Raw genomic sequence first — 20722 nt, forward strand, 5'->3', positions numbered from 1 at the left:
GTCCACGATGTATGGATCGTTTAAAAAGAGTAAGTTGCAAAATAACAAATCTCACCATATGATCTCACATTAATGAAAATGCTTCTTCCCCCTATACATATGTATATTATATATATAATGGATACATGTATACACACATTATACATATATAACTGCGCTTAGAGAAAGGTATAGATGGACATCCATCAAATCATTGGTGATGGGAATACATACCAAGTTTGGGGGATTTGGAGGGACTTGCACTTTATTCCTTATCCACTTCCTTCATGGTTTAACTCATTTTTTTCCACAAGTTTATATTCATTCGTATATAAATACATATATATACACACACGTATATATACACATATGTATATACACACATAGCTATACATATAATACAAATATATATATTTGGAAAACCCTGCCTCCTTTCCTCCATCTGTGATTACACTCTCTCATATAGTCCTGTAACTCAGAAGTTAGGCATGGGTGCCTGTTCTTTCAAGTACTACAATATAGTTGACTCTCCTACTTCAAAACTGAATTTTTCATTAAATAATACAGAATAAAGAGAGAGCTGTTTATGATTGTTTTCTTACCATTTCCATGGGTGAGACGTGCCACAGAGAAACTGTCCTCTCCTCAGCTTCACTGTTTATAGAGACATACGAAGGCTGGAAGACTTTGGTTGGTTCCATCACCAGAACCTAAAAGAACAGATTTCTGTAATGCGTGGGAACATGCCACATAGGTTATCTTGCCCAGTGAGGACGTGGGAAGCTCTGGACTCCGCAGATCCTCTACGTGTACCTACTATGCAGCAACCCTGCTCTAGGACCGGTGGATACGGCGGCCCACAATCCCTTCCCTATGGGAGGTCTATGCTCTGATGGGGCAGATAGTATAACTAACAGATAAGGATATGCAGTAAGGTAATATACAGACCTCTGAAGAAAATAAGGCAGAATAATGGTGAGGAAGGGGCGGGGGACACTTCTTTAGACAGAGGGGCCAAGAAAGGCTTGCCTGAGGACGTCACAGAGAAGAAAGAGGAAGGCTACACTTTTTGAGAGAAATTAGGAAGTAAACTTGAGGATCCACAGGTAGGTACCCAAGTCTGCAAAAAATGCAAGAGGATGAAGAGTGAGGTGACAGTCCATCAGTCATATTTTATTTTGCTGGGGGAGAGGGAGGGAGGGAAGGAAGGAAGGAGAGAAGGACGGAGAGATGAAGAGGAACGGGGTGAAAAAGGGGGAGAGAGAGAGAGGGAGAATGAATTTCCAAAGCAAATAAAGCAACATGTTTATTGCTAAGCTGGGTAGAGATAACATGAGGGTCTGTTCCATTATTTTTTTTGTACCTTTCAGTAGGTTTGAAATATTTCATAATTCACAGAAGATTTAAAAACTTATTGCCCAGGCACAAAATCATTAGCATAATCATTTCAAACAACATAATCTTTTATTCGATGTTTCATGAAATTCTGAACACTGAATGTTCACAAAATCTTATGACATAAACACGAAACACAATTATCTGAAGTTCAGTTTCTGGGATGCTTAGATGTCTTACTCATGACTCCTTATAAGATGATCATAAAATTGAAACAAAAACTCAATGAAAAGCTAAAAGCGATTTTGCTTTTCAATGACGTTTTAAAAAGTAATTAGTGGCATTGGAGGCAAACCAAAGCTCAACAGGAAACAGCTGTGAATTCGAAAATTTTACTATTAGTGTTGCATTGTTGTGGAACCAAGTTTCTCCTTCTCAGCACTATGCACATTTTGGGGCTGGATAATTTTGTGTTGGGGGCAGGAGACTGTCCTGTGCATTGTGGGAGGTTTAGTGGCATCCTTGGCCTCCACCCCACTAGATGCCAGTAGCAACACCTTTCCCACAGTTGTGACAACCAAAATGTCTCCAGACGTTGCCAAACGGCCTCTGGGGGACAAAAATCACTCCTAGTTGAGAACCACTATTTTAGAGGATATAGCCAGCTTTTTCTAGTGAGTTGATCTCTCGCTGGCTGATTCTACGTAAGACTGATGGATCTCTTAACATTTTCAATTACTCTAAGGGTTTCTTCCTTTCAGAGTATTCAATAATTAGATAGTACCAACCCCAGTTTCTTTTTTTTTAATCTTAAAAAAATGGATTTAGCATCTCTTACTGGAAATCTGAGTCCATCAGTAACTTCATTTGTTGCCTCAAAAATTATATCTAACCAGCAGTTCAGCCGTTCTTGCCTGGGTGAATGTTCAATAATGGGTTTCTTGAAGCGCTGAATTAATAACAAGTTCTGAACTAATGATCACAGGTACCTGGAAAAATCATGAGCACCAATAAATTAATTCCCAAAGAAACGGAATTCAATTCTACTTCCTTTAAAAGAAGGTTCCCAAAAGCCTTATTTCTTAAATTCATAGTGTGTAGCAAGTGCTTCTTAATAATTTGGCAGCCACATACTTAATTAAAAGAAACCCAAAGGGGGCAAAATAAGCTTGTCCAACAAACATACAACAAGGCTTTTACTTTTACGAACATTGGGCTAAACCTCAGTTTTGGTACATTGTGTTCAAAGAGACTGGCAAGCATTTGCTATCTTAATTAACAAGAGCAAGTGGTTTGAAGTTCAAAGCAACTGCAAAATGAAAAAATTTCAAACTCAGTGTCTTCTTTTCTAACTACCCTTTTTATTTTGAGGTAATTATAGATTTACATAGTTATAAGAAACAATACAGAGAGGTCCCACGTGCCCTTGGTTTATCGCAATGGTAACATTATGTAAAATTCTAGAATAATATCACAATCAGGATACTGACATTGATACAGTCAAGACAGAAAATACTTCCATCCACAAGGATCCCTCAGGTTTCCCTTCTATAGCTACACCAACTTCCTTCGCATCCCCATCCCCTCTTTGACCTCTGGCAATCACTAATATTAAACTCAATGTACTTTCTGTTTAAAAAAATTAGATCTGACCTGGTAGATTTTGAATTTATAAGGTCTTCAATCTCACCACACCTTTACTATCTTTAGGCAAACTGAACTCTTTGAAAACACAGTTGCCAGGCAGTGGTGGTCACATCCTCTCTGGTAGTGAATGGGGTTGGTGGGGAGGTGTTTCTGCTGATAGTATCAGAGTATTATTTTGCCCTTTGAGGATAAGGTCTGGAGCTATCCTGGGAAGGCAGATCAGCTAGGCTCTGACTGACTTGCTTGGGTACCGTGTAGTAAAGGATTAATTCAGCAGGACTGGGTTGCCCAAGTATACATTCCAAAGAAAGGTCTGGCCCTTGAGTGGCTTCTGAGAGATCACTTCTAAGCCCTTGGGATATCCTGCCTGATAAGAGTCTCTGTCTACCTGGGGCCTTGCGCCAGGCCAGCTAGTTTACGCTAACAGTATGATTCATGGTGGGGACCCTGGGCCATGCTGTATCAGTGTGATCTCCAGAGAGGCTGGGGACTCAGTGACTAAGGTCGGCTACATGGGTGCTTCATGCCTACATAATTGACCCCCAATAAAAACCCTGGACACCAAGGCTTGGTGAGCTTCCCTGGGTGACAATAATTTGTACATGTTGTCATATATCATTGCTGGGAGAATTAAGCACTGTCCATGACTCCACTGGGAGAGGACAACTGGAAGCTTATGCCTGGTCTCTCCTGAGTTCTGCCCTACGTGCCTTTTGCCTTTGCTGCTTTTAATCTATATACTCTCACTGCAATAAACCATAACCATGAGTAGAACAGCTTTTCTGAGTTCTGTGAGTTCTTCTAGCAAATCGTGAACCTCAGGGTGGTCTTGAACCCACAACAATAGGTACCAACACTGTAAGTCACTCCAGGTTCTGATGTAATAGGAATGTATTCAAGCCTCAGGTCTCCTCTCCAGAGTCAGCTCTGTCTGGCTCAGATGCAACAATGCACCTTAAAATTAGAATTCTGCAAACAGCAGCCACTCCAGGAGGGCTAGAAGCTCAGCCTGCCTCTGTGTTCTCTCAGCCTCAGAAAACTTTCAAGAGGTTAATAGGGTTTTGGGGTCAAATTTATGTCCTCCAGATGGGAAAGAAATACAGTCCAACTAGATAGGAATGCTGAGATGCCTACCCCTGAGAGTCCAGATTGGCCCACTGAGCTGAGAAATAGAAGGGGACAGACGAATACGGATCGTTAAAAGTAAAAAATCTTAAATTATGTAAGTAATCCAGATGCATCTTATACAAATCAGAAAATAAGAGTTAAAAAAGCAGGTTACAAACTTCTTAATCTGCTACCTCCCTGAGACAGCCACTGTCAATATGTTGGAGCAAATCCATGACTCATCATTTTTTCATTATACAAATATCTACTGAGAATCTATTACGCAACTATAGCAATCAATAATATAACCACAACTCTAATGGAGCTTAACGTCTATTGGGAAGTCAGCTATTGCCCAACCCTCCCAGACCCTCCTCTGAGTCACATATGAAACAGAGGTTTTTAATTAAAATGAGTCCATATAAAGCAGTAGCTCTCAAAGTGTGGTCCCCAGACTAAGGTCAGCTTGTAATTTCTAAATGCAAATTCTCAGGCCCCACCCTAGACCCTTTGAACCAGAAATCTGAAGGGTTAGGCCCAGCAATCTGTGTTTTAATCAACACAGGTGGTTCTGATAATGTCCAAGTCTGAGCACTGATATAGAAAAATATACCCTGCCTCTGGCTTTTCTTATTCAATGATAAACCATGAACACATTTCCATGTCTCCAAGTATTCCTTCTTGTACATTTTAATGGCTGTATAATGTGCTAACCTAGGGCCACTGCTGGGCCACCATTTTCTCGACCATATCTATAATTGGTGTTTCAGTTCCAGTTTTCATTTGTGATGAAAATCATTTTCTTGGTGTACTTTTAGCTTTACTATCTGCTTTCTCACAAATGCACAACATGTACTGATACCCAAGAACGTTCTGCTCTTGAGGACCTATGTGGTCTGAAAAGATTAATAGGGCTGAGAGTTTTGTCTTGGAGACAGCATGTAGGGATACATTGTGTGTGTGTGTGTCTGTCTGTCTGTCTTTCCCTCCCGTCACATAAAACCAAGCAAGGCCTCAAGAGTTGCTCTTTCTGCCCTAACTTTGCTTTAATGAAGAAGTCAGAAGGAAAAACGTAGCAATTGTTATTATTTTTGGCATTCACACCTTTTCCTCCCGGGGGAAACCTTTCAGAACAAGATCAGATATTGACATGGGTGATGAAAACACATAGACCTGACTCACCAGACTGGAGGTTTCAGTTTGAACAACCTCTCTGCTGCCTGGACAGCTTTCCCAACATCACTGGCCAACATGCTGACGTTGAAGAAATGACCCACATCCCAGTAATCGTTCATTTTCTCCAAGCTCCCTTTTCTTCCCAACAAACTGTTCAGCCGGACACCTTAAGAATTTGAATTTTAGATAAAGTTATGAAAAGTCTTCCTAGTTTCCACCATATTATGGAAGCCTTTAGAGGAGAAAATGGGCATTTTATTTGGGCTACTGCCTCAGGTGTGCTATCATACAGTAACTGTTCCTTTTGAAATATAATGTTGGTCATTTGGACATAATTTTTAATGCTGAACTTGTGTTACCAAAGCATATCAACATCTGCAGTCATAAACAGCTTTACCTATCTTCCTAAGCTCCATGGAAGTTTCAAATTGCTGTCCAGCAACTATCAGCAAAACTGCAAGGTTGATTCCTGAATAAAGAGATGGCTGGAGCTCAAACCCTTTGCAATACCTGTAATTACAGAACCATCAAATTCCTATTATATCATTTTATTATGGTAGAGGGAAAAAGTGCAAATACTAGCACAAACCAACCTTCTCATGAAAATTTGTACTACTCTAATTTATTGTTTCACAGCTCTCCTCCAGCCGCCCATGTTTACTAACAGCCACATGTAGCAGTCAGATAGCTTCTTAAAAATGTCATAATAGGGACTTCCCTGGTGGTCTAGTGGGTAAGACTCCACGCTCCCAATGCAGGGGGCCCGGGTGTGATCCCTGGTTGGGGAACTAGATCCCGCATGCTGCAACTAAGAAGCCCGCATCCCGCAACTACAGATCTGGCGTGCCGCAACGAAGATACAGCACAGCCAAAATAAATAAATACATACATAAATATTTTTTAAAATGTCATAATAGCAACACAGAAACTAACACTACAGAGTCTTAAAATCTTTCTTCACAGGGTTTAGAGTTTTAAAATAAAAGCCATGATCATCGTATAAAGTAAGGAAACTATATTAAAGGGTACAAAAGAAATTTAAAACCTATTATAATTCTACTCCCAAAAGTAGAACACAATTTGATGTCCACATATCATTTTTAAAGTTATACTCCATTTGCGCATTGAGCATTTTTTATTTCACGGAAATCACAACAGGTATAGGCTTTTTCTCCGCAGGCAGTCTGTTTGCTTATATCATGAAATGGAATTATTTTTTCATGTATGAAGCAGTACTGCCAAAATCCTGGATTGCAAAGAGCAGTGGCATATAAAGTGAGAGAAGGGGGCTTCCCTGGTGGCGCAGTGGTTAAGAATCCACCTGCCAATACAGAGGACACAGGTTCGAGCCCTGGTCTGGGAAGATCCCACATGCCACAAAGCAACTAAGCCCGTGCGCCACAACTACTGAGCCTGTGCTCTAGAGGCCGTGAGCCACAACTACTGAAGCCCGCGCACCACAACTACTGAAGCCCACGTGCCTAGAACCCATTCTCTGCAACAAGAGAAGCCACCGCAATGAGAAGCCCGCGCACCGCAACGAAGAGTAGCCCCCGCTTGCCACAACTAGAGAAAGCCCGTGTGCAACGAAGACCCAATGCAGCCAAAAATAAAATAAAATAAATAAATTTATTAAAAAAATAATAAAGTGAGAGAAGGGGCAGGGATCTATTACATTAGGATAAAAAACAAGATCCAAAACTGTGAATACCATTTTTATACCAAAAGGTTAACCATGCCATTTTTAATTCTCTTATTTATTCTTTTTGCTACGCATAAAAATTTTCTTTCTCTTCCATGAGTGAGTATGAACATCATGATCAGGAAAAAAAGAATTTGATCAATGAAGTAATGATGTAAAAATTTCTTTTTGTACACCAGGTCTGATTTTATCAGTCGTGTGACAACGGGAGGATCAAACACCAACAAAACATAAAATTGTGGAAGGGAGAACTTATCAGTTAAATCTGACCATAAATCATAAACTCAATTAAAATCTGATTTTATGAGCTTTGGGGCATGATACAAGTACCCTCAGAGGGACTAGAGGATATCAAGAAAGTCACTCCAACCCTAGTCAACAGAATTCCAATAAAATTGAAACCTCTCGCCCACTCCCCCGGGTATATCTTGGGGATTTTAAATTCCATATCCTACTGTATTTAATTTTTCTTTTACTATGAAAAGTTATCTGGGAAGAGGGCAGAGAGGGTGACTTCTCTGTGCTTCTTATTCACAAATGAAACAGGCCCAGCTTGGGGACAGACAAGTCTTGAACTCAGAGTCGGGACTGCAGTCCCAGGTTTGTGTCTGACCAGCCCCGCGACCTTGAACCAGCCCCTGCCTCTCTGAGCTGCATGTTGCACATCTCTGAGAGCAAGGTGACCCTCACGGTCTCACCGGAGCCATCATGCCCTGACCAGAAGACTCCGCTTTATCTGCTCCTGTATCCACTGCCACGACCTTCTCAAGTGCATGCAAAAGGCTCCTCTGACTTCCTTGAAGGAGCCACTGGCAGTAATTTCCTGACCTGGAGGTTCAATTCTTGGCCACGACGCTGGGAACACAGCTTCCTATTTTGGCTGTACCAAACTTTAATTTCCCTTCCTTTCCCTTCCCTTCAACACCCTCAGTGATTTCTCTTGAGCATACAGTGCACGGGTGCTACTGGGGATTAACTAAAACAAGGTCCCCGCCCTCTAAGAACCTATACCATGATGGAAGTGATAATATCTACACACAATTAGTGAAAATACTAATTTTTCATGAGTGTGGTAACCTAAAACCACACAAACCCAAGTCTAGAGGGACTCACAGAAGACAGAGAGGCTTGAGATGTGGCATGAAGATGGACAGAATTGTAACAATAGTGATTTAGAAAGGGAACCCCAGGCACAGAAAATGGCAGGAGAAGAGATGGGAGTTTGGGGAGCTCCTAAGGAACTTCAGTTTACTTGGACATATATCAGATAGTGGGAAACAGGGCTAGGGGCAGGTTGGAGAAAGTCTGCAAAGCGCCTAGAATGGGGATCTAAGAGTTTGAAGTTTTATTTAATAAGGAGTGGAGAGCCATTTTGGATCTTTGAGCTTTAGGAGGAGTAAGCTGTCAATCTATGAAGGACAGATTTTAGAGACACCAAGCAGAGAGCCTACTTGGGATACCGTTAGAACATTCCTGGCAAGAGACTTAAAAAAAAAAAAATGGCGCCGATTTGGGGTGGTGGTGATGGGAAAGGATGGGTAGGGAGTGAGGGAAGGCTCACAGGAGGACTGGAATTGGGAACTGACTGTATGTGGAGATAAGTGAGTGAAAGTTATCAAACATTAACCAAAAGTGTATGCTCAGAAGGCTAAAGAATGGTTGTAAGAAAGCAAGACAATGGAAGCCATCCCTTGTGGAGAGGAGGAAAGGACTTCAGCCTTAGACATGTTGAGTCTTAAATACCAGCACCATCTTGAGGTAGAACAGGTGGGCAAAGAGAGGGGTGATGTGGGGCCAAAGCTTAGGACAGAGGGTGGACTGGAGATCAACTAAGGTTAAAAGGTGTGGGAGTGACTGGGATCACCAGGGGAAAGTAGAGCTGGAGAGAAGAGGGAAGAGGACAAAGTCCAACGTGTATGGAAGGAAAACAAAGACGAGGCGGGAGAGGGGGAGAGGAAGCAGTTAGAATTAAATGAGAATTAAATGAAATGAATTAAATGCAGCAGCGATACCAGGAGCTCTGGTGATGGAGAGGGATGGTGTAGGCTGCTGGCTCTACCTTTACGATATATCCAGGTTCTGACACCTCATCATTTTCATCACTACTACCCTGGTTCAAGTCCCCATCAGCTCTTCTCTGAATTTCTGCAGTAGTCTCCTAACTGTTCCCTGCTTCTGCCCTCACCCATGTGATAGATTATTTAATAACCACAAAGCCCTCCCATCCCACTATGCACACGCATTTGCCATGTCTCCCACCCACAGGCTGGAGTCTATTTCTCCACCCCTTTGAATCTGGGCTGACCATGTGATTCGCTCTGACCAAGAACATGTGGCAGAACTGACCTTGTGTGAGTTCCTGAGCCTTCAGAGGCTTTCTGGCTTCCACATCCACTCTCTGAGAATGCTGCCCACCAGGTAAGAAAGCTGGTCTACCAGGATTAGAACTACCCATTAGAGAATGGAGGCTCACCACCAACAGCCAGCACCAGCTGTCACGTGTGTATGAGGCCATTTTAGACCTTCCAGCCCTGCTGATTCTCCAGATGACTACAACTTTAGGAGTGAGCACAGCACTTACGGAGTGGAACCACCAGAGGAACTGCCTGGGCAATCCACAGAATCATGAGAGATCATAAATCATTGTTTTAAGCCACTAAGTTTTGGAGATGCTTGGGGTTTTTTTTTTTTTTGGTTTGTTTTTTTGGCCAAGCTGTGTGGCTTGCAGGATCTTAGTTACCCGACCAGGGACTGAACCCGGGGCTTCGGTAGTGAGAGTGCAGAGCCCTAACCACTGGACCGCCAGGGAATTCCCAGGAGATGCTTGTTACGCAGCAAATGATAGCTGACACACCCCCTAAAATGTATTCATAACAGTGAGAGTACTCTCGTAAAATACATGTCAGATCTTGTCACTCCTCTGCTCAGAATATTCCAGCACTGTATCATCTCACCCAGAGTAAAAGGGTCTTCTGCTCTCCCATTTCCTGCCACTCTCCCCCTTGCTCCTGCCTCACCATCCTTGAGCATGCTCAGCATGCTTCCTCCTCAGGGTTTTTGCCCTTGTTATCCCCTCCTTGTGGAAAACAGTTATCTGCAAGGCTCATTCCCTCATCACCTCTACATCTTTATTCACCTTCACTGACCATCCTATATAAAACTGTAGACAACTCCTAGTCCTCCTTTCCCTCGTCCCTGATTAACTTTTCCCCCTCACCATCAGCTGACATCCTATATATTTTACTGTATTTGTTTGTCTGACTTTCCTTACCAGCAATGCAAGGTCCATGAGGGCATGGATTCGTATCTCCTGTGTCTTTATCCCCACCATCTAGAAAGTTTCTGGCATGCAGTAAACCCTCAAAAAACATTTGTTGAATAAATGAATGAATAAGTAATGAACGGCTCACTGAGAAGATAATGCTACGACGATGGTGGAACAAGGTTCTGGAAGGAGTAGCTGGGAAGGAGTGTGCTGAGCCTCCTCGCCCCGATAGATGAGTGAACTTGTGGAAAGAATGTCACCAGTAGAAAAGCCTGTTTCTAACGGTTTCCTTTTGGAAAAAGGAATCTGGAAATTCCCAGACCACATTTATGGCATTTTTTTCACTGCCAGCAAACAGGCAGACACACATGTAGGGAAAAGACCTGGATCCTTAGCCTGTGCAATTCTATTCTTTGCAAAGAGGCACATGCTACTGACTAGGGCTGAGGGTTTACCACTCAATGGCGTTGTCTCGGCTGGCATCATCTTTGCAGTCCGAATCCAAGAAGATGTCCTTGTATATCCTCCCGCAGAGGCAGAACATGTCGGGGGCCAGGTGGTCACAGCTCTGCAGAACCTGGAGCATGACCTGCAGAGCCTTCTCACGATCGCCTGTGCTGTTTCTTCTGAAAGATTCATGTGATAAGATGACAAATGTCTGAATCAAGACACGGGAGTATATATGCATTCACTCTGTGAAAGGCTGGTGCTTTAGCAGGAAAAAAATCTAAATTATATTTCACTTTTCATATTTAAATGAAAGAACTGCTTAAGATCCACACCAGTAAGTTTCATTCAATCATACTGTCCTACCTGATCCTTCCTCTTTAAATTAGACCTAGACTGTAGATAAAAGCATATGCAGACCAATGTATTTGGAAAGACAGAAAAAAAATAATATGGCAGCCTCCTGTCATTGGATGGGAGAGTAAGGATTTCAGAAGCTAAGCCTGAATCATGAGGATGAGACAGTTTGACACAAGGTTCTTTTGGAAAAGCGGCAGGTCCCCAAATTCAGAAAGACAAGATGAATTTAGAAATGTATCCTGGCATTTCTTGACCTGAAATGCCTTGTCATCTTCAAACGGGGAAGGACTCTAGTAATTCCTGTTATACCCATCGGAATACAAAATTATTTATATATTCATAAATCACAGTCTTCTTTATTATTCCATTATATGGTAAAATTTTCATTTTATGTACAGGAAATGGATTCCTTAGACAGTTGTTAAAAGAATTTTTTGCCACAAAATAACTTGAGTTTGCGGCTGTGAAATATTAACAGTGTTCCTGTGAAGGTTTGGAAGCACAGGTCCATCAGAAGTGAGGACTGATTAAATCAACTATGGCTGATGATATTCATATTCATATTATAATATAAAATATTAAACATTATAAAAAGAAATGAAACAACATCTATGTAATACTGCTGTGGAGAGATCTCCAGAATATCCTGTTAAGACAAGAAAGCAAGATGTTGAAAACTGTGCACAGAATGCTACCTTTTTATTAAGAAAAGGGGGGGATGTGAATAAACATAGGCATCTGCTTTCATTCTTTCAAAATGGAAGATAAAACAAAAGGTAACAAAAATGGCTACTGATAGGTGGAGGGAAAAAACATGATGAAGGGGACAGGGACAGATAGAGGTTACACTTCTTGGAATTTGAAACTATTGATACAGAAGATTTTTACATAATTATAAAAGAAAATGAAATAATTTTTAAAATGTTGCCTAAAGACACTGTTTGCCAATGAACATACCGTCTGAATTTGCAGCTTGGGCAAAACAAAACAAATGAACCTGTGCATCCGGTTGATGGCTTTACCCACAAAAGAGAGAAACTAATTTATCACATGGCTTAAAAACACAGCAATTCGACTGTATTTTCCTAAGAGGATATAACCTAAGGAAAAAAATATAAATGCAAAGAAATCTTAAAGTTTCCAGTAACCATAGTGTTAGTGATAATACTAATACTGGTATTTTGAAAATGCTATATATTTACAGTATAGAATACAACAAACAATGATGTTAATTTAATATCATGAGGAACCAGATTTTTCAGCATAAGAGATACAAATACAAAATCACAGAAGTAAAAATGCTATAGTCCTCAATTTGAATTGGGACATCAGTATGAATTCATGAGGTGGTTTCCCCAGCACTGTCTACCAAAAAGGCCCAAAGTAATGACCAACTCAGTAGCAATGACAACCTCCAAGCCCTGACTGGGGTCTGTAAACATTATCTCTCACTAAAGAAACCAGGACTCCTTGAAAGAATCATTGATTCCAGATATGTCTAAGATGATCCTGGTACATCTTAACACACGAAGAAGCAAAGAAGCTACTAAACTCACATCAAAGACTCAGGAGCCAACCGGAATCAGTTTTTGGCCAAAGACGGGACAATTTGAGCGTTAAGAAGAACAATAACTATAAAGCATTGAAACACATCAACTATCACTAAAATTATGAGTTCATAATGATCTTATAAAACCTCACTGGTCACTCTTGGAGGATGCTAACAAACGAATTCATTGTTTTTGAAAACTGATCAAGGCAAAATTAAGCATATAGCTTCCTTTTCCCATACAAACTGTACACCAGGGTAACCAAGTCACTGATGAGTGAAAATTTCTCTTTATAAAGTATTTGTGCTAATAACTCAGGAATTAATTATAAAATTCAAATATCACTATTTTACAACCCGTAATGAAATAACGGATCTAGGCAATGATCGCAAGGGCCACTAACATCACAAAAAGAGAAAAAACAGATAAAGTACACAATCAACTATTAAGTATTCTTTAAAAACAAATCAAACCAATCTAAATAGATATTTCTCCAAAGACATATGGATGGCCAAAAAGCACAGGAAAAGATGCTCAACATCACTAATTATTAGAGAAATGCGAATCAAAACTACAATGAGGTATCACCTCACACGTGTCAGAATGGCCATCATCAAGAAGTCTACAAACAATAAATGCTGGAGAGGGTGTGGAGAAAAGGGAACCCTCTTACACTGTTGGTGGGAATGTACATTGGTATAGCCACTATGGAGAACAGTATGGAGGTTCCTTAAAAAACTGAAAATAGAGTTATCCTATGATCCTGCAATCCCACTCCTGGGCATATATCCGGAGAAAGCCGTAATTCAAAAAGATACATGCACCCCAATGTTCATTGCAGCACTATTTACAATAGCCAAGATGTGGAAGCAACCTAAATGTCCACTGACAGAGGAATGGATAAAGAAGATGTGGTACATATATATAATGGAATATTACTCAGCCAGAAAAAGAAATAATGCCATTTGCAGCAAGATGGATGGACCTAGAGATTATCATACTAAGTGAAGTAAGTCAGACAGAGAAAGACAAATATATGATATCGCTCATATGTGGAATATAATTTTAAAAAAGGATACAAACAAACTTATTTACAAAACAGAAACAGACTTACAGATCTTGAAATCAACCTTATGGTTACCAAAGGGGAAACATGGGGCAGGGAGGGATAAATAAGCATTTGGGATTAACAAACACACACTACTATATATAAGATAGATAACCAACAAGGACCTACTGTATAGCACAGGGAACTCTGCTCAATATTCTGTAGTAACCTATATGGGAAAAGAATCTGAAAAAGAATGGATATATGTATAACTGAATCACTTTGCTGTACACCTGAAACTAACACAATATTGTAAATCAACTATACTCCAATATAAAATAAAAATTAAATTAAAAAAATCAAACCAGAATCTGAAATAAGCCTCCAGATTTAACTACCAACTTACGGGGATTGGTGGGGGGGGGGAGGGATTTACTAAATTACACCACAGGGATATGATCAGCAAAATCCAGAGATTTGGAAATTCTACAGGACAAATGGCTTCCCTAACAAATAAATTATAAGGAAAAGAAAAAATAAGAGAAGGAGGAAAGTTGATATGACTTAAGAGTCATATCAACCAAACGCAATGTGTAGACTTTGTCTGGATCATGTCAAACCAAGCCACTGTTAAAAAAAAAAAAAGAGAGACAGACAGACACACACACACACACAATTTGGAAAATTTGAACACTGATATTAAGGAATTATTGTCAATTTTTAGGTATGATAACATAATCATGATTATGTTCTTTTTTTTTTTTGCGGCACGCAGGCCTCTCACCGCTGTGGCCTCTCCCGTTGCGGAGCACAGGCTCTGGACGCGCAGGCCCAGCGGCCATGGCTCACGGGCCCAGCTGCTCCGCGGCATGTGGGATCCTCCCGGACCGGGGCACGAACCCGTGTCCCCCGCATCGGCAGGTGGACTCTCAACCACTGCGCCACCAGGGAAGCCCATGATTATGTTTTATAAAAGTCCTTAACCTTTAGGGACACATACCGAAATATCTAGAGTTGAAATGGCATGTCTTTGTTTCATAATTAACCCAGTGTTGCAGTAGAGGGAGTGGGTGCGAGTGAGCGGGAAACAAAACTGGCTTGTGATGATAATTACTGAAGTGGATCTGGGATAAACGGGGGTTTGTTATATTATTCCTTACTTTTGAATGTATTTGAAATTTATATAATAGAAAAAAGGAAAAGGTACTCATCCTGACTCAACAATTCTACTTCTGGAATCTATAATATAGAAATAATTATACACACACACACACACACACACTCTCTCTCTCTCTCTCTCTCTCTCTCTCAAGAATTTTTGAACAAATGTTTATCATGGCATTGTTCAGAACTGAAAAACTGGAGACGATCCAAATGTCCATTAACATAAGAGTGGTAAAATATATTTTGTAACAACCGAACTATGGAGTATCATGCAACCCTTGCAAAGAGGCAAATCTGTATGAAATTATATAGAAGAACGTCCATAATAGTTCATGGGAAAAATAATTGCTGAACTAAATGAAGAGCATGATCCCACTCGTTGCAGTAAACTCTATTTACATATCAGTTTATGTGCAGAGACAAAAGTCTGGAAGGATACACATTAAGTTGTTCAAAATATCATTGTTGAGATTTGTACAAGGTGTTCTTGTGTTTATTTTACTAATAACTATTCTAATAAAGGGATTATTCTTTTTAATTTCTTGGCAATTTTACAACAGGCTCTTTTTTGCTTTCTTTCCTGAGGACCTGTACCTGAAAAGACTACTATGTCATCCAAGAAGACAGATTAGTACCTGAAACAGCCTTTCTCAACTGGGGTCCTGCTAGAGAATCAAGCCCTAGAGACAATTGATTATTTGAGTGACTATTTTCTCCATTCTCCCAAGGATGGTACACAGCTAGCCCCATTAAGGATGAATAAGAGAGCTCATTCAATTGATACAATGAAGGCCTTAGGGCATTAGGGCTTAATTCTCTTGCAGAACCCAACCTGGGCTGAGAAGGGCTAATCCAGACACTCGGCATCCTTCTGGAAGCCTGCAATAATTAAGCCTCTATTTCAACTCAGACTTTTTCTATTTTCTACCTTGGTCTTGTTCTAATACATTGGATCCTTCCTCTCTTTGGCCACAGAATCCAACTTTACCAGCCTACGAACAACACCTGTTGATAAACAGCTCACCCATGATGTTCTTTAATTTTTAAAAGTCAACAGCTACCAACTCAGCTCAAATTTACTAAAGCATTTAAATAATTTCTAGAGTCTGTGGCGAGAAAATGAAGAAGATTAAATCTTTAATGAGGTACAAAATTTCTATACCTGTTATGAGCCAACTTTTGAGGTGCGAAATATTCAGAATTCTGAAAAGATGTACTTAACTCTTTTAAATGCTTAATTATTGATCTGAGTTCAGGTTTGTTTGGTTTTCTTTAGATCAATTACATCAAGATTTCCCCTGAATTTTTTCATTAACTTGAAACTTACCCTTGTTACTCAAAATAAAAGGTCTTCTGAGGATAAACAAAACAAAAAATCAAACATTTGCAAAGAGTGAAAAGCAAAGCCTTTTCAGCTTTATAGCCACTTTGAGACAGGTGCTAAATAGCTAATCCCTTTAGTGGTTACTAATCAGTTTTCAGATCTGCTTATAATTTTCAGATCCCAAAGTATCCAAGAACAAGCCTATGGATAAATACTCCTGTGTGTAATTACTCCAGCCACATCCGTTTCTGATAATAAGGGCATTTCACAATTTAACAGAGGAAGTTAACTAAGACAGTGGGGTCTCAACCTTGCCTGCGTATTAGAATGACCTGGGGAGCTTTAAAAACCTTGGTGTCCAGGCTGTACCTCAGACCAATTAAATTAATCTCCGGAGATGGGATTCAGGCATCAGTGTCTAATCCTGGACATTCTGATTCAGTAGGTCTGCATCATTGCTAAAACCACTGATCAATTCTCAGCCCTTCTCTTCTCTGACCTAGCAACAGCATTCAACAGTTGAGCACTCCATCCTCCTTGGACCACCTCCTTTATTCAGCTTGCAGGATACCACACTTTCCTGGTTTTCCTTCTACTTCAGTCTAATTTCCTGGTTCCTAGTCACCCCTCTGATCTTTCAACACTGGAGTGTCCCCAGACACAAGGCTTGGACTTTTCCTCTTCATGAGAAACTACATCAGATCCCTTGGTGATATCATCCAGTATCATGATTTTTCAAACCATCTATATTCTGATGACACCCGCATTTCTATCTGCAGCCCAGAGTGCTCCCCTAAACTCCAGACTTACATATCCACTGCCTTCTTGGCATCTCGCTTGCATGTCTAATACCTCGAACTTAACATGTCCAAAATGAAACTCTGGACTGTCCCGTCAAACCTATTCTTCTCACAGTCTTTTCCATCTTATTAATAATGGCCAATCCATTCTTCCTATTATTCATGCCAAAAACTTTGGAGTCATGCTTCATTCCTCTACCACCCTTTGTTCAATCAACAAAACCTGTTGGCTTTTATTTTAAACCATATCCAAAACTGGCCTATTCCTCATGAAATCCACAAGGACCACCCTGGTCCAAGTCACCACCATTTTCTGCATCCACCCTTGCCCTTCTATAATCTATTTTCAACACAGCAGTCCAAGTGATCCTGCTAAACTCTAAGTCAGATCATGTCTCTCAAAACTCTCCACACAAATCATATATCTGATAAGAGGTTAACATCCCAAATATATAAAGAACCCATACAACTCAGTAGCAAGAAAAAAGAACCTCAAAATCTGATTTAAAAATGGGTGGAGGATCTAACAAACATTTGTCCAAAGAAGGCATGCAGATAGCTAACAGGTACATGAAAAGATGCTCAACATCATTAGTCATCAGGGAAATGCAAAAACAATGTGATATTACCTCACACCTGTTAGAATACCTATCATCAAAAAGACAAGAGACAACAAGTATTAATGAGGATATGGAGAAAAGGGAAATCTTGTGTACTGTTGGTGGGAATATAAATTGGTACAGCCATTATGGAAAACAGTATGGAGGTTCCCCCAAAATTAAAAATAGAACTACCCTATGATCCAACAATTCCACTTCTGGGCATTTATCCAAAGGAAACAAAAATACTAATTCAAAAAGATATCCACACCCCCATGTTCATTGCAGCATTATTTACAATAGCCAAGACATGGAAAAACCTAAGTGTCCATAGATAGATAAATTGGATAAAGAAAATGCAGTGTTTGTGTGTGTGTGTGTGTGTGTGTGTACACACACACACACACATGTTCACAATGAACTATTATTCAGCTATAAAAAAGAAAGGAATCTTGTCATTTGCAACAACATGGATGGACCATGAGGGCATTATGCTAAGTGAAGTAAGCCGGATAGAATAGAGAAAGGAAAATACTGTATAATCTCACTTATATGTGGAAGCTAAAAACAAAAACAAAACTGAATTCACAGGTATAAAGAAAAGACTGGTGTGCCAGAGGGAGGGGGTGGGAGGTGGGCAAAATGGGTGAAGTGGGTCAAGAGTACAAACTTCCAATTATAAAATAAATAAGTCTTGGGGACGAAATGTACAGCATGATGATTATAATTAATAATACTGTATTTGTACATTTGCAAATTGTTGAGATCGTAAAAGTTCTCATGAGAAAAATTTTTTTCAACTATGTGAGGTGATGTATGCTAACTAGAATTACAATATATACATATACTGAATCATTATGCTGTACACCTGAAACTAATATTAAATATTATATGCCAATTACACCTCAAAAAAAAATCCCTCCAGTGGCTCCCATCTCAGAGCAAATGCCAATTCTCTTATAATGCACTACAAGGTTCAAGGTTCTATAAGATACGGTTTCTAGTTATTTCTCCAACCTCATCTCTTCTTTTTTTTTTTTTTTTTTGCGGTACGTGGGCCTCTCACTGTTGTGGTCTCTCCCGTTGCGAAGCACATGCTCCGGACGCGCAGGCTCAGCGGCCATGGCTCACGGGCCCAGCTGCTCCGCGGCGTGTGGGATCTTCCCGGACCGGGGAACGAACGCGTGTCCCCTGCATCGGCAGGCAGACCCTCAACCACTGCGCCACCAGGGAAGCCCCCAACCTCATCTCTTAACATCCACCCCTCTCCCCGCACCATCAGCTACTCTGCTCCAGCTGCACAAGCCGCTCTGATGTTTCACGTGCTGATCCCTCTACCTGGAATGCTCTTCCCCCACGTTTACATGGTATGTTCCTTCATCTCTTTTTGATCTTTTCTCCAAGTTACTCTCTAGTAAGTGAGGTCATTTCTGAGCATTCAACTTATAATCGCAATCTCCCTGTCCCACTAGCCTTCCTTATCACCCTAACCCGTTTTAATAATTTTACTAATTTTTAAATTATCTCTCCGCATTTGAGAATATAAGCTCTAAGATGGAAGGATTTTGTTGTCTGGTCTGTTTTCTGCTGTGCCCCAGTGCTTAGAACTGAATCTGCTCAAAAAAAAAAAAAGTCTATTAAATGAATGACAAACTGAGCAGGACTAAATGTACTGACATGGAAAGATCTCCAAGCACTGATTGCTAAGTGAACAAAGAAAATAACAAAACATATCCTGTATGGTCTTGTATTTGAAAAACCCTGCAGTATGACACAGTTTAATAGTATGTAAATGCATACATAATTGTCTGAAAGGACATACACCAAACTGACAAGAGAGGTTACTTCTGGAATATGAGTGGGATCAGAGATTAGAGTTACAAGGCACAACTACTTCAAATGTCTTTTTCTTCGACTTTTCACGAGAATATATAAACATATTCATATATTATTTACACAATAAAATGCACAGAGTAAAAACAGAATACTGGACTGGGAATCATATAAAGCTAGATTCTGGTTATTTTCACACAGGTACTACCCATCTGAATTTGGAGCAAGTTACTTGCCCTTTCTGTGCCCCAGTTCTTCACTTGGAAAGTATGTCTGACTTTGCTTACCTCACAAGGTTACTGTGAGCTACAGGTCTGCCAGAGCACTGATCTGTCACTAACCATCCTGTCTGCCTATCCATCTTTTCTATACTGTGTGTCTATGAGACAAAGTTCATAAGGTGGGAGAGCGAGTTCCAAAAAAACCTTTCTTCTAAGCCAGCCCTAAGAATTAACAAGCAAAAGGTCTCATTAGGCCAGTGTCCTTCCTAAAACAAACTGTTTCTTAGGTTGCCCATCAAAAACCTTTTAAGAGACTTCCGCTTCCAATTAGGATGAAGAAGAATGTGAAAGGCCTTCAACTCCTTTGGTAACAATAAAAATCCAGACAATACAAAAATTATACTGAATGGAAGGAAGAACTTCCTTGATTAAATGAATTCTAGAGAAAAATGAACCTTTCAGAGGTGAGCAGAGAGCCACGATAGTTTCCATATTTGGGTGCCTTGTCTAGGTACTAATGAATGGAAGAGAGAGCCTTTCATAGAGAAACTTCACAAGGACAAGGAGAAAACCAGCCAAGCTTTGAACAATATTATGGGTTGATGGGACGGAATGGGATCTGGAAGGGTCCTCAAGCAAACACTGATCACTTAGTATAATAATTCTCTTGCCTCACACCCACCCCCTGAATTTTGCCAAGGAAACCACAGTGAAGGAAAGGCTCAGAAGTAGAAGGATACAACACAAATTGTCACGGAACTCAGATTTGGGGCCCTGCGAAAACTGAACCTAAAGATTTCAGAAATATCAGCAAAAACCTCCTCTGCTCAAATATTGACAGGATCAAAAAGGCAGCAGAGGGGCAAGAGGTTGGGGTTTGGGCTAATCACAAGTAAACTAAGTCTAACTAAAAGGAGGGCCCAGGAGGATCTTCAAGACTGCGGAGGAGTAAGACGTGGAGATCACCTTCCTCCCCACAAATACTCAGAAACACATCGACATGTGGAACAACTCCTACAGAACACCTACTGAACGCTGGCGGAAGACCTCAGACCTCCCAAAAGGCAAGAAACTCCCCACGTACCTGGGTAGGGCAAAAGAAAAACGAATAAACAGAGACAGAAGAATAGGGACGGCACCTGCACCAGTGGGAGGGAGCTGTGAA

General features: G+C 40.5%; 1 protein-coding gene across 1 annotated transcript in view; it reads right to left on the bottom strand.

The window, feature by feature from the left end:
* The window catches only part of MAP3K15 (mitogen-activated protein kinase kinase kinase 15), a 147942-nt gene that overhangs the window by 45563 nt on the left and 81657 nt on the right, over positions 1-20722 (bottom strand). The window contains 5 exon segments of the mRNA XM_049704772.1: positions 582-689; positions 2153-2303; positions 5251-5410; positions 5642-5754; positions 10667-10837. Coding sequence (XP_049560729.1) covers positions 582-689; positions 2153-2303; positions 5251-5410; positions 5642-5754; positions 10667-10837 — 703 coding nt within the window.

This window comes from Orcinus orca, chromosome X (genome assembly GCF_937001465.1).
Source record: "Orcinus orca chromosome X, mOrcOrc1.1, whole genome shotgun sequence".
Taxonomy (NCBI): Eukaryota; Metazoa; Chordata; class Mammalia; order Artiodactyla; family Delphinidae; genus Orcinus; species Orcinus orca.